The sequence below is a fragment of the Haliotis rufescens genome, unplaced genomic scaffold (assembly GCF_023055435.1).
Source record: "Haliotis rufescens isolate VD_foot unplaced genomic scaffold, xgHalRufe1.0.p SCAF_6, whole genome shotgun sequence".
Lineage (NCBI taxonomy): Eukaryota > Metazoa > Mollusca > Gastropoda > Lepetellida > Haliotidae > Haliotis > Haliotis rufescens.
In genome coordinates, this window is record NW_025964334.1 from 31,293,006 (window position 1) to 31,305,776 (window position 12,771).

At 43.4% G+C, this 12,771-nt stretch overlaps 2 protein-coding genes across 2 annotated transcripts in view; both read left to right on the forward strand.

Annotated features, from left to right (window-relative positions):
- On the forward strand, positions 1–3,072 carry LOC125374832 (glutamine-rich protein 2-like). The gene is made up of 4 exons (XM_048386494.1): positions 1–19; positions 369–947; positions 1,030–2,003; positions 2,047–3,072. Exons 1-4 carry the CDS (start codon positions 1–3, stop codon positions 3,070–3,072), a joined length of 2,598 nt encoding a protein of 865 aa, XP_048242451.1.
- A 2,544-nt stretch (positions 3,073–5,616) lies between these two features.
- Positions 5,617–12,771, forward strand: part of LOC124119157 — a 36,603-nt gene continuing 29,448 nt past the window's right edge. The window contains exons 1-2 of the mRNA XM_046481570.2: positions 5,617–5,796; positions 7,300–7,367. Coding sequence (XP_046337526.2) covers positions 5,712–5,796; positions 7,300–7,367 — 153 coding nt within the window. The 5' untranslated portion in view covers positions 5,617–5,711. The remainder of the gene's footprint in view (positions 5,797–7,299; positions 7,368–12,771) is intronic.

Sequence of the window (12,771 nt, forward strand, 5' to 3'; positions counted from 1 at the left end):
ATGGAGATGGCTTGTGGCAGTCGGTTGCAGAGGGAGACATCGAGCATGCAACCATCCCTGTCGACCGATTGGAGGATACACCTCATGACCTCCTATAACCACACACAAGAGCCCACACCATGACAACATTCAACCAAATTATACGTAAATTCCGTCTGAAGCCATTTGAGGAAACCGACCACAACAGACCTGTGAGCATAGAAGGGGTCCCGGTCTGTGTTGAACCTGCTGCTAGATCTGGGGGGTCTGCAGAGTCTGCTGCTTGATCTGAGGAGCCATTTGGCCAAACCGACCGCAACAGATCTGTGTGCATAGAAGGGACCGCAGTCTGTATGTAGATCTGAGGGGCCTGTGAAACCTGCTGCTAGATTTGAGGGGCCTGCGGAACCTGCTGCTAGATCTGAGGGGCCTGCTAAATCTGCTGCTAGATCTGAGTTACCTGCTGAACCTGCTGCTAGATCTGAGGGGCCTGCTGAACCTGCTGCTAGATCTGAGGGGCCTGTGGAACCTGCTGCTAGATCTGAGGGGCCTGCTGAACCTGCTGCTAGATCTGAGGGGCCTGCGGATCCTGCTGCTAGATCTGAGGGGCCTGCTGAACCTACTGCTAGATCTGAGGGGCCTGCTGAACCTGCTGCTAGATCTGAGGGGCCTGCGGAACCTGCTGCTAGATCTGAGGGGCCTGCGGAACCTGCTGCTAGATTTGAGTTACCTGCTGAACCTACTGCAAGATCTGAGGGGCCTGCTGAACCTGCTGCTAGATCTGAGGGGCCTGCGGAACCTACTGCTAGATCTGAGGGGCCTGTGGAACCTGCTGCTAGATTTGAGTTACCTGCTGAACCTACTGCTAGATCTGAGGGGCCTGCTGAACCTGCTGCTAGATCTGAGGGGCCTGCGGAACCTGCTGCTAGATTTGAGTTACCTGCTGAACCTACTGCTAGATCTGAGGGGCCTGCTGAACCTGCTGCTAGATCTGAGGGGGCCTGCGGAACCTGCTGCTAGATTTGAGTTACCTGCGGAACCTACTGCTAGATCTGAGGGGCCTGCTGAACCTGCTGCTAGATATGAGGGGCCTGCAGAACCTGCTGCTAGATCTGAGGGGCCTGCGGAACCTGCTGCTAGATTTGAGTTACCTGCTGAACCTACTGCTAGATCTGAGGGGCCTGCGGAACCTGCTGCTAGATCTGAGGGGCCTGCAGAACCTGCTGCTAGATCTGAGGGGCCTGCGGAACCTGCTGCTAGATCTGAGGGGCCTGTGGAGCCTGCTGCTAGATCTGAGGGGCCTGCTGAACCTGCTGCTAGATCTGAGGGGCCTGCGGAACCTGCTGCTATATTCGAGGGGGCTGCAGAATCTGCTGCTAGATCTGAGGGGCCTGCGGAACCTACTGCTGGATCTGAGGGGCCTGTGGAACCTGCTGCTAGATCTGAGGGGCCTGCGAAATCTGCTGCTAGATCTGAGGGGCCTGCGGAACCTGCTGCTAGATCTGAGGGGCCTGCGGAACCTACTGCTAGATCTGAGGGGCCTGCAGAACCTACTCCTAGATCTGAGGGGCCTGTGGAACCTGCTGCTATATCTGAGGGGCCTGCGAAATCTGCTGCTAGATCTGAGGGGCCTGCGGAACCTGCTGCTAGATTTGAGGTGCCTGTGGAACCTGCTGCTAGATTTGAGTTACCTGCTGAACCTGCTGCTAGATCTGAGGGGCCTGTGGAACCTGCTGCTAGATCTGAGATACCTGCTGAACCTGCTGCTAGATCTGAGGGGCCTGTGGAACCTGCTGCTAGATTCGAGGGGCCTGCGAAATCTGCTGCTAGATCTGAGGGGCCTGTGGAACCTGCTGCTAGATCTGAGGGGCCTGCTGAGCCAGCTGCTAGATCTGAGGGGCCTGCAGCACCTGCTGCTAGATCAGAGGGGCCCTGGGGAACCTGCTGCTATATTCGAGGGGCCTGCAGAATCTGCTGCTAGATCCGAGGGGCCTGCGGAACCTACTGCTGGATCTGAGGGGCCTGTGGAACCTGCTGCTAGATCTGAGGGGCCTGTTGAACCAGCAGCTAGATCTAAGGGGCCCTAGGGAACCTGCTGCTAGATTCGAGGGGCCTGCGGAATCTGCTGCTAGATCTGAGGGGCCTGCGGAACCTGCTGCTAGATCTGAGGGGCCTGCTGAACCTACTGCTAGATCTGAGGGGCCTGCAGAACCTAATCCTAGATCTGAGGGGCCTGTGGAACCTGCTGCTATATCAGAGGGGCCTGCGAAATCTGCTGCTAGATCTGAGGGGCCTGCGGAACCTGCTGCTAGATTTGAGGGGCCTGCGGAACCTGCTGCTAGATCTGAGGGGCCTGTGGAACCTGCTGCTAGATCTGAGGGGCCTGCGGAACCTGCTGCTAGATCTGAGGGGCCTGCGGAACCTACTGCTAGATCTGAGGGGCCTGCAGAACCTACTCCTAGATCTGAGGGGCCTGTGGAACCTGCTGCTATATCTGAGGGGCCTGCGAAATCTGCTGCTAGATCTGAGGGGCCTGCGGAACCTGCTGCTAGATTTGAGGGGCCTGTGGAACCTGCTGCTAGATTTGAGTTACCTGCTGAACCTGCTGCTATATCTGAGGGGCCTGCTAAATCTGCTGCTAGATCTGAGATACCTGCTGAACCTGCTGCTAGATCTGAGGGGCCTGTGAAACCTGCTGCTAGATTTGAGTTACCTGCTGAACCTGCTGCTAGACCCGAGGGGCCTGCGGGACCTGTTGCTAGATCTGAGGGGCCTGCGGAACCTGCTGCTAGATCTGAGGGGCCTGCGGAACCTACTGCTGGATCTGAGGGGCCTGCGGAACCTGCTGCTAGATCTGAGTTACCTGCTGAACCTGCTGCTAGATCTGAGGAGCCTGTGAAACCTGCTGCTAGATTTGAATTACCTGCTGAACCTGCTGCTAGATCTGCGGGGCCTGCGGAACCTGCTGCTAGATCTGAGGGTCCTGTGGAACCAGCTGCTAGATCTGAGGAGCCTGCAGAACCTGCTGCTAGATCTGAGGGGCCTGCGGAACCTGCTGCTAGATCTGAGGGGCCTGTGGAACCTGCTGCTTGATCTGAGGGGCCTGTGGAACCTGCTGCTAGATCTGAGGGGCCTGCAGAACCTGCTGCTAGATCTGAGGGGCCGATTATTTGTTTGTTTTGTTTGTTAATTTGTTGTTTAACGCCTCACTCAGCAATATTCCAGCTGTATGACGGCGTTCTGTAAATGAACAAGCCCGGATCAGATAATCCAGTGATTGACATTATGGACATCGATCTACGCAACTGGCATATCATGACATGCATCAACCAAGTCAGCGAGCCTGACCACCCGATCCTGTTAGTCGCATCTTACGACAGGCATGGGTTGCTGAAGACCTAGTCTAACCGGGATCTTCACGGGTGGAGATAAGTATGAGCTAGAATGTTAGCTTTATAATGGCTTGATAACTTTGTTAATGTCCATGATTCTTGTCTGACAAATTTAAAAAATGTATTGCATGTACTCACTGAGAAATAAGGAGGTTAGTTCAGTTTGTATATTTGTATGTATAAATATATATATATATATATATATATATATATATATATATATATATATATATATATATATATATATATATATATATATATATATATATATATTAGGTACCTGTCATTTACACTTATTTTTTGTAGCATCGTGGGGGGAACGGGTGCCCCCGTCGTCTAAGGCACCGCGATTCGCTGTGCAGAGTTGCTTATGCAAGAAACTTATGATTGTTGGTTCGAATCCCGGTTCGCCCCGATTATATTTCTAGGTTTGTCCGCAGAATACACGTGCTCGTGGGTTTCACCGAAGTGGTAAACGTCTGAGACCTGCATCACTTGGGGCTTTCCTCCCACTTTAAACTGACACACCGTGATATAACTGGAATACTGTTAAAAGCGGCGTTAAATCTAACGCACCCCCTTGGTGTAACTAAACTTAACCATGGCTTCTTTGCCTTAGAACGGGCATAAACTGACTGAATTTCCTCACACACACACACACACACACACACACACACACACACACACACACACACACACACACACACACACACACACACACACACACACACACACACACACACACACACACACACACACACACAAAAAAAAACAAACAAAAACAAACAAAAACAAACAAACACACACACAAACACACACACACACACACACAATATTGTTATTTATAAGTTAGCAATGTCATGCGCTTGTGCCTGGGACAAACAATAGATCACATACAGACCAAGGGCGTTACACAGAATGCTTTGTGCTACCAGTGTTATGTATATATATTGCTATGGGCTTGCTTTGTTGATTTGGCATTGAATACCCGAGTATGGTACGCCAGTATGTTGTGAATACAACCCTATTCATAAAACTTGCATGTGTTGGCCCTGATGTACTTGTTATAAAACATGTAGTTATAGCTCCAAAAGATATACCATGATGATTTGAAAAACACGCGGGTCTACCTTGAATATCCAACACCCAGGAACCTCACAGCGTGCCTCCGAAAGAAGTGAAAACCCTGACTTTGACAGGAGATCCAAAGTTTCACGTCGCGCGTGTGCACCTATGGTGTTCATACTATGAATATTATAATTAGTGCACATTTTATTGACAAAAAGAGATGCATTGCTAGTTAATGATTTGTTAGCATTGAATTATATTTGATATCGGCATGATAGACATTAACTATTCAACCGATAAACTGCATTTATTAGTACCCTTAATAGAAAATAGAAAGCGCCAACTTCAGAGAATAACCAGTCTCGATTATCTCCACCGAAATAGATTCCATTGGGCTTAAAAGGCAAAACAGCGGTTAAGTAGTATGAAAATCAGTGATGACACCAGGTGGTCGCGAAAAGGGCTAGGCTATCCCACCAACCAGTAGCACCCGTCACTCACACAATTTGCATTCAAAAGTAAGTATTGTTAAGCTTCTTCTCCTTACAATCATTATGGGCAAGATATTTATTCGGAGAAAGTGAAATACTTGTGGTCTAGTGGTAGAGCGTCCCCCCGGAGAGCGGAAGGTCCATGTTCGATCACCGGTTGCTTCATACCAAAAGATGGTACTTGTTGTTACCCTGCCTGACGCTCGCATTAAGGGGCCAAAACAAGGACTGGTTGGCTCTGAGTCAGTATACTGTGCCTGAGTGGGGTTTTCATGGGTGGGGCATTCATGCTGTATGCTATCTCAGTGAGCTAGCACTGTAAAATCGGCACCAATCCGTACCAGTGCAAGCTGGTGTTTTACGGAAAGATGACAACGGGACAATGTCAAGGCAAAATATTTAACATTGTGTTCCAACTGTCGCATTGCCGCACTTTGGTACATTTTTTTACACATTTTCTGGTTCATGTGAGGTGACAACGCCACAAAGTCTGTTCAATGATTCCATTCAGAAGTCATAAAAAGATGAATCTATTCATACTTTTATGAAGGAGTCACACGGTGTACTATTCCATTGAAAGGGGTGTATACAAATGTTAATAGTAAATGCGCGCCTCCGCCTTAAAGGCATGTAAAGAAATAATAATGCCTTCTGCTTTGCACTGAAATAATCCGCCATATAAGTAGAGCAATGCATTTTGCCAAACAGTCTCAGATTCGACAGCAGCAGTGAGCCATATTGTACTGGTTGATTTGTCTCTTACATATACTACTCAACAGCGATGCTGTGGACTTTGCTCTTCGTCTCCATCATCGTGGAGGTACACAGCATTGACGTTGGAGACTGCATCTGTTATCAACCATCAAGTATGTGATATATAAATATACCTGGACAATAGTTTAGCATCGATTGCTGTATACTTTCATTCAGAATAGGTGTCGTTTGAAAGTGTATCTTGATTTATATCCTGACGAAAAATGATTGTTTTGGTTTACATATACATATCTAAACTAAAATCAATTCTATCATTTTATATATGTAACTATTCCGCATTAAAAAACAACAACAATCAAGCAAAATTATCTGGCTCCCTATCTGGTCCCCTATCTGGTCCCCTATCTGGTCCCCTGTCTGGTCCCCTATCTGGTCCCCTATCTGGCTCCCTATCTGGTCCCCTATCTGGTCCCCTATCTGGTCCTCTGTCTGGTCCCCTGTCTTGCCCTACACTCACCCGAGAACATTGATGTAACATGGCCTCACCGTGTTATGTACCACGACCAACAACACTTAAACGGTCATGAAAGCTCCTCATTATTAATTTTGTTGTGTGTGATATATATATAATTTGTGGTGGTGGTGGTGGTGGTGTGTGTGTGTGTGAGTGTGTGTGTGTGCGTGTGCGTGTGCGTGTGCGTGTGCGTGCGTGCGTGCGTGCGCGCGCGCGCTGAACACAAAAATTAGGGATCATACATATTTTATGTTCAATGTTCTATATCCCTCAAACTATTCATGACCCCTTACTTCTTTGTACAGTATATTACATAGTTCTATATATTGCATAAGCCTGTTTTTGTAACTAGACGGTAAACATGTCCAGCATGAGATGATGGTATAGAATCTCAGTCCAAATCCGAAACGAAATAATTCCATAAACTCTCATCATAAACAGTTATCATTGTATAAATCATAAAATAATGCAATATGCATTGTATCACTGGTGTTTATTTATGGTTAGATGTGAACACAATATATTTTTGTGCATTGAACAAGAATATCTAAAAACTACGAATTATTCATTTAAAATTTGGTTTTATTGCAAGATACATATTTGTACGTTTGGATCGTTTCTTAAATGTATTGGCATCATTCGAATGCAAAATTCGATAGAATAGCTTGAAAATAATAAAAATTAGTTTACTGATTTACAAATTCCGCGATTCCTCTGCAATTCTGCGGTAAGTTACAGTTTCTCCAAATATTTTTTGCGATCGCGTAATCGCCGAATTCGTCTAGGACTGTATTAACGACGAATCCCATTTTTTGTGAACGTCTTTGTAATATGATGATCTGTGAGAAGTACATCTACCTGAAATTGTTCAGAAACATCCTACGTTGTGCAAAGTGTAGTTGGTGACGTGTAATAACAATGACAAATTCCTGAAGATTTATCACATACCTGCATTATGCTTATGAGCAAAATTCTGCAATGTAAGAACATATCATTGGATAATTCTATGACCTCTTGTGTTTTATTTAGGTTTTGTCTTTGTATATTGCGTGAGGATTTCTTGCAAATAAACTTCTTCTTTTCTTCTTCTGGTGGGTAAATATGACTTGTGTCTACTGTATTTTGTTTGTTCTCCACACAGGATCACCTATTTGTGCCAGAGTCATCGCTAAAGCTGAGGCATACTTTACCATTAAGTTACCGACGGGGGTAAGTAAACAGTGTACAGTGTAGAAACAGGTGGTGTTTAGCCCAGTTTGGAAAAGAAGGAATTCGTTACCATCTCGTGTTATTCCGGGATAAGCCGAATAGCGCCTCGTGCCCCTCTCGTGGCCATTTATGCGACTGGGTTCCGTCTAAGCGCAAACGGGCATCGTTAAAAGAAGGGTCAACTAGTTGCGTAATTATTCAGGTGTAAAATAAAAAATTGACCGATGTACTTGGAGTCATACGCGCAGTCCGATTGGTTTGTCGTTTTTTCGAACATAACATTCTTCGTTAGGGGGTCTTCTTGCAGGTTACCGAAACGGGCGAGTGGGGACCTACATGGGGTCGAAATGGTGATTGCGAGGGATTGTGAGTTTGGTACAACGCCTGATTTAGCATTGTTCCATCAACATCACGACATAAACAGAGTTCTTCACATATGTAACCATGTGAAGAATCGAACCCGTGTCTTAGGCAGAACTAGCTAACGCTTTAACCACTGCGCTACCGAACCACCTCAACTGAATATGAAGAATGTATAATTACAAAATGTATTTTTAATTGTTTAGATTTAGTACGCTTTATTGCCTTATATAAGATAGGTACGCGATAAATTGCAAAGAACAATGAAGAACGAAGCGTGGTTTATTTTACGATAAACATTGTTATATCATTGCGTCATTTCTGGAGATTCTAACATGCGCTCGCAACTTGACGAGAGGGGAGTGTCTAGTGAGTTGTTCCCAATATATATGGCTTGGAAACGCAGATAAACGCAATGACCGAACGAGCGCATTCCAAAGCGGTAGAGGTATGACAATCGGTACTGGGAGAAGAGATACAGGTAATCGACGTGTGGATTTTGGGAAATACGGGAATTACCCACCTGTGCATAAATGGACTTGTCCGACATTACCGAGGTCGGATTCTATTGAGGGAGTCATCATTATTTAAATAGGGGTAAATATTTTTAAGGCTTGTACAATTTATCGTCATCCTTAAAGAGGCTGTACATAATGTTGATATCTCATATAAGATATAAACGACTCGTGGTCGTTGTATATTTCTTAATTAAGTGTAGCCCCAATCATTGCATTTATCGTCGTGAAATAGAGTACAGTCCGGTCTTATGGAAATGAAGACAAAATAGTTATAGAACTTTCTTATATCGTTTTCAAACCGTGAAGAAAAAAACTTTTTTTACTTTAATTGGTCACCTCATATCAATACATCCTGCGCAAGTACAGTAATCAACATTAAATTGAACGTTGTCGTCAATGAATAATTTTCATTTTTAGGTTGCCCAAACCAGTTTAAACTGGATTAGTGTTCAGTTGGGATGAAGTCAAACGTTAATGCCTTTTTAAGATTATTTCTTTTGTTCTCAGGTTCCTTTCAACATTAATACTAGTGATATCGGTGTTGGGGCGGTCGGGTAGCCTAGTGGTTAAAGCGTTCGCTCGTCACGCCGAAGACCCGGGTTCCATTCCCGACATGGGTACAATATGTGAAGCCCATTTCTGGTGTCCCCCGCCGTGATATTGCTGGAATATTGCAAGAAGCGGCGTAAAACCATACTCACTCACTCACTGATATCGGTGTTCTGTGTTCACGTAATGGTTTAAGTTTCGGTTATTTTCAATGACCAGGGAACAAAGAGGGGTCAGTTTCTTTTTCTGAAATGTCTGAAAATAACCACAAGATATCATCTTTTACATCTTGACCAGAGAGCGATTGTAGACAATCTGATGTTTACATCTTGACTAGAGAGCGATTGTAGACAATCTGATGTTTACATCTTGACTAGAGGCCGATTGTAGACAATCTGATGTTTACATCTTGACTAGTGACCGATTGTAGACAATCTGATGTTTACATCTTGACTAGAGACCGATTTTAGACAATTTGATGTTTACATCTTGACTAGAGACCGATTGTAGACAATCTGATGTTTACATCTTGACTAGAGACCGATTGTAGACCATTTGATGTTTACATCTTGACTAGAGACCGATTGTAGACAATCTGATGTTTATATCGTGACTAGGGACCGATTGTAGACAATCTGATGTTTACATCTTGACTAGAGACCGATTGTAGACAATTTGATGTTTACATCTTGACTAGGGACCGATTGTAGACAATCTGATGTTTATATCTTGACTAGGGACCGGTTGTAGACAATCTGATGTTTACTCCTTGACTACAGATCGATTGTAGACAATCTGATGTTTACATCTTGACTAGAGAGCAATTGTAGACAATCTGATGTTTACATCTTGACTAGAGAGCGATTGTAGACAATCTGATGTTTACATCTTGACTAGGGACCGATTGTTGACAATCTGATGTTTACATCTTGACCAGAGACCGATTGTAGACAATTTTATGTTTACTCCTTGACTAGAGACCGATTGTAGACAATCTGATGTTTACATCTTGAATAGAGAGCGATTGTAGACAATCTGATGTTTACATCTTGACTAGGGGCAGATTATAGACAATCTGATGTTTACATCTTGACTAGGGATCGATTGTAGACAATTGAATGCTTACATCTTGACTTGGGACCGATTGTAGACAATCTGATGTTTACATCTTGACTAGGGACCGATTGTAGACAAGCTAATGTTTACATCTTGACTAGGGATCGATTGTAGACAATTGAATGCTTACATCTTGACTTGGGACCCATTGTAGACAATCTGATGTTTACATCTTGACTAGGGACCGATTGTAGACAATTTGATGTTTACATCTTGACGAGAGAGCGATTGTAGACAATTTTATGTTTACTCCTTGACTAGAGACCGATTGTAGACAATCCGATGTTTACATCTTGACTAGGGACCGATTGTAGACAATCTGATGTTTACATCTTGACGAGGGACCGATTGTAGACAAGCTGATGTTTACATCTTGACTAGGGGCCGATTGTAGACAATCTGATGTTTACATCTTGACTAGGGACCGATTGTAGACAATCTGATGTTTACATCTTGACTAGGGACCGATTGTAGACAATTTGATGTTTACATCTTGACTAGAGACCGATTGTAGACAATTTGATGTTTACATCTTGACTAGAGACCGATTGTAGACAATCTGATGTTTACATCTTGACTAGAGACCGATTGTAGACAATTTGATGTTTACATCTTGACTAGAGAGCAATTGTAGACAATCTGATGTTTACATCTTGACTAGAGAGCGATTGTAGACAATCTGATGTTTACATCTTGACTAGAGAGCGATTGTAGACAATTTGATGTTTACATCTTGACTAGAGAGCGATTGTAGACAATCTGATGTTTACATCTTGACTAGAGAGCGATTGTAGACAATCTGATGTTTACATCTTGACTAGAGAGCGATTGTAGACAATCTGATGTTTACATCTTGACTACAGAGCGATTGTAGACAATCTGATGTTTACATCTTGACTAGAGAGCGATTGTAGACAATTTGATGTTTACATCTTGACTAGAGACCGATTGTAGACCATTTGATGTTTACATCTTGACTAGAGACCGATTGTAGACAATCTGATGTTTACATCTTGACTAGAGACCGATTGTAGACAATCTGATGTTTACATCTTGACTAGGGACCGATTGTAGACAATCTGATGTTTACATCTTGACTAGAGACCGATTGTAGACAATTTGATGTTTACATCTTGACTAGAGACCGATTGTAGACCATTTGATGTTTACATCTTGACTAGAGAGCGATTGTAGACAATTTGATGTTTACTCCTTGACTACAGATCGATTGTAGACAATCTGATGTTTACATCTTGACTAGAGAGCGATTGTAGACAATCTGATGTTTACATCTTGACTAGAGAGCGATTGTAGACAATCTGATGTTTACATCTTGACTAGAGAGCGATTGTAGACAATCTGATGTTTACATCTTGACTAGAGACCGATTGTAGACAATCTGATGTTTACATCTTGACTAGAGACCGATTGTAGACAATCTGATGTTTACATCTTGACTAGGGACCGATTGTAGACAATCTGATGTTTACATCTTGACTAGAGACCGATTGTAGACAATTTGATGTTTACATCTTGACTAGAGACCGATTGTAGACCATTTGATGTTTACATCTTGACTAGAGACCGATTGTAGAAAATTTGATGTTTACTCCTTGACTACAGATCGATTGTAGACAATCTGATGTTTACATCTTGACTAGAGACCGATTGTAGACAATTTGATGTTTACATCTTGACTAGAGACCGATTGTAGAAAATTTGATGTTTACATCTTGACTACAGATCGATTGTAGACAATCTGATGTTTACATCTTGACTAGAGAGCGATTGTCGACAATCTGATGTTTACATCTTATCTAGAGAGCGATTGTAGAAAATCTGATGTTTACATCTTGACTAGGGACCGATTGTTGACAATCTGATGTTTACATCTTGACCAGAGAGCGATTGTAGACAATCTGATGTTTACATCTTGACTAGGGGCCGGTTATAGACAATCTGATGTTTACATCTTGACTAGGGATCGATTGTAGACAATTGAATGCTTACATCTTGACTTGGGACCGATTGTAGACAATCTGATGTTTACATCTTGACTAGGGGCCGATTGTAGACAAGCTAATGTTTACATCTTGACTAGAGACCGATTGTAGACAATCTGATGTTTACATCTTGACTAGAGACCGATTGTAGACAATCTGATGTTTACATCTTGACTAGGGACCGATTGTAGACAATCTGATGTTTATATCTTGACTAGGGACTGATTGTAGACAATCTGATGTTTACATCTTGACTAGAGACCGATTGTAGACAATTTGATGTTTACTCCTTGACTACAGATCGATTGTAGACAATCTGATGTTTACATCTTGACTATAGAGCGATTGTAGACAATCTGATGTTTACATCTTGACTAGAGAGCGATTGTAGACAATCTGATGTTTACATCTTGACTAGAGACCGATTGTAGACAATTTTATGTTTACTCCTTGACTAGAGACCGATTGTAGACAATCTGATGTTTACATCTTGACCAGAGAGCGATTGTAGACAATCTGATGTTTACATCTTGACTAGGGGCCGATTATAGACAATCTGATGTTTACATCTTGACTAGGGACTGATTGTAGACAATTTGATGTTTACTCCTTGACTAGAGATCGATTGTAGACAATCTGATGTTTACATCTTGACCAGAGAGCGATTGTAGACAATCTGATGTTTACATCTTGACTAGAGAGCGATTGTTGACAATCTGATGTTTACATCTTGACTAGGGATCGATTGTTGAGAATCTGATGTTTACATCTTGACCAGAGACCGATGGTAGACAATTTTATGTTTACTCCTTGCCTAGAGACCGATTGTAGACAATCTGATGTTTACATCTTGACCAG

Bases quoted from the DNA above. Each gene is read 5' to 3' on its own strand.
- LOC125374832 (XM_048386494.1), top strand. The intron at 948-1,029 runs GCCTGCTGAACC...ACCTACTGCTAG, and splicing joins CCTACTGCTAGATCTGAGGG to ATCTGAGGGGCCTGCTGAAC. The intron at 2,004-2,046 runs GTGGAACCTGCT...TTGAACCAGCAG, and splicing joins CTGCTGGATCTGAGGGGCCT to CTAGATCTAAGGGGCCCTAG.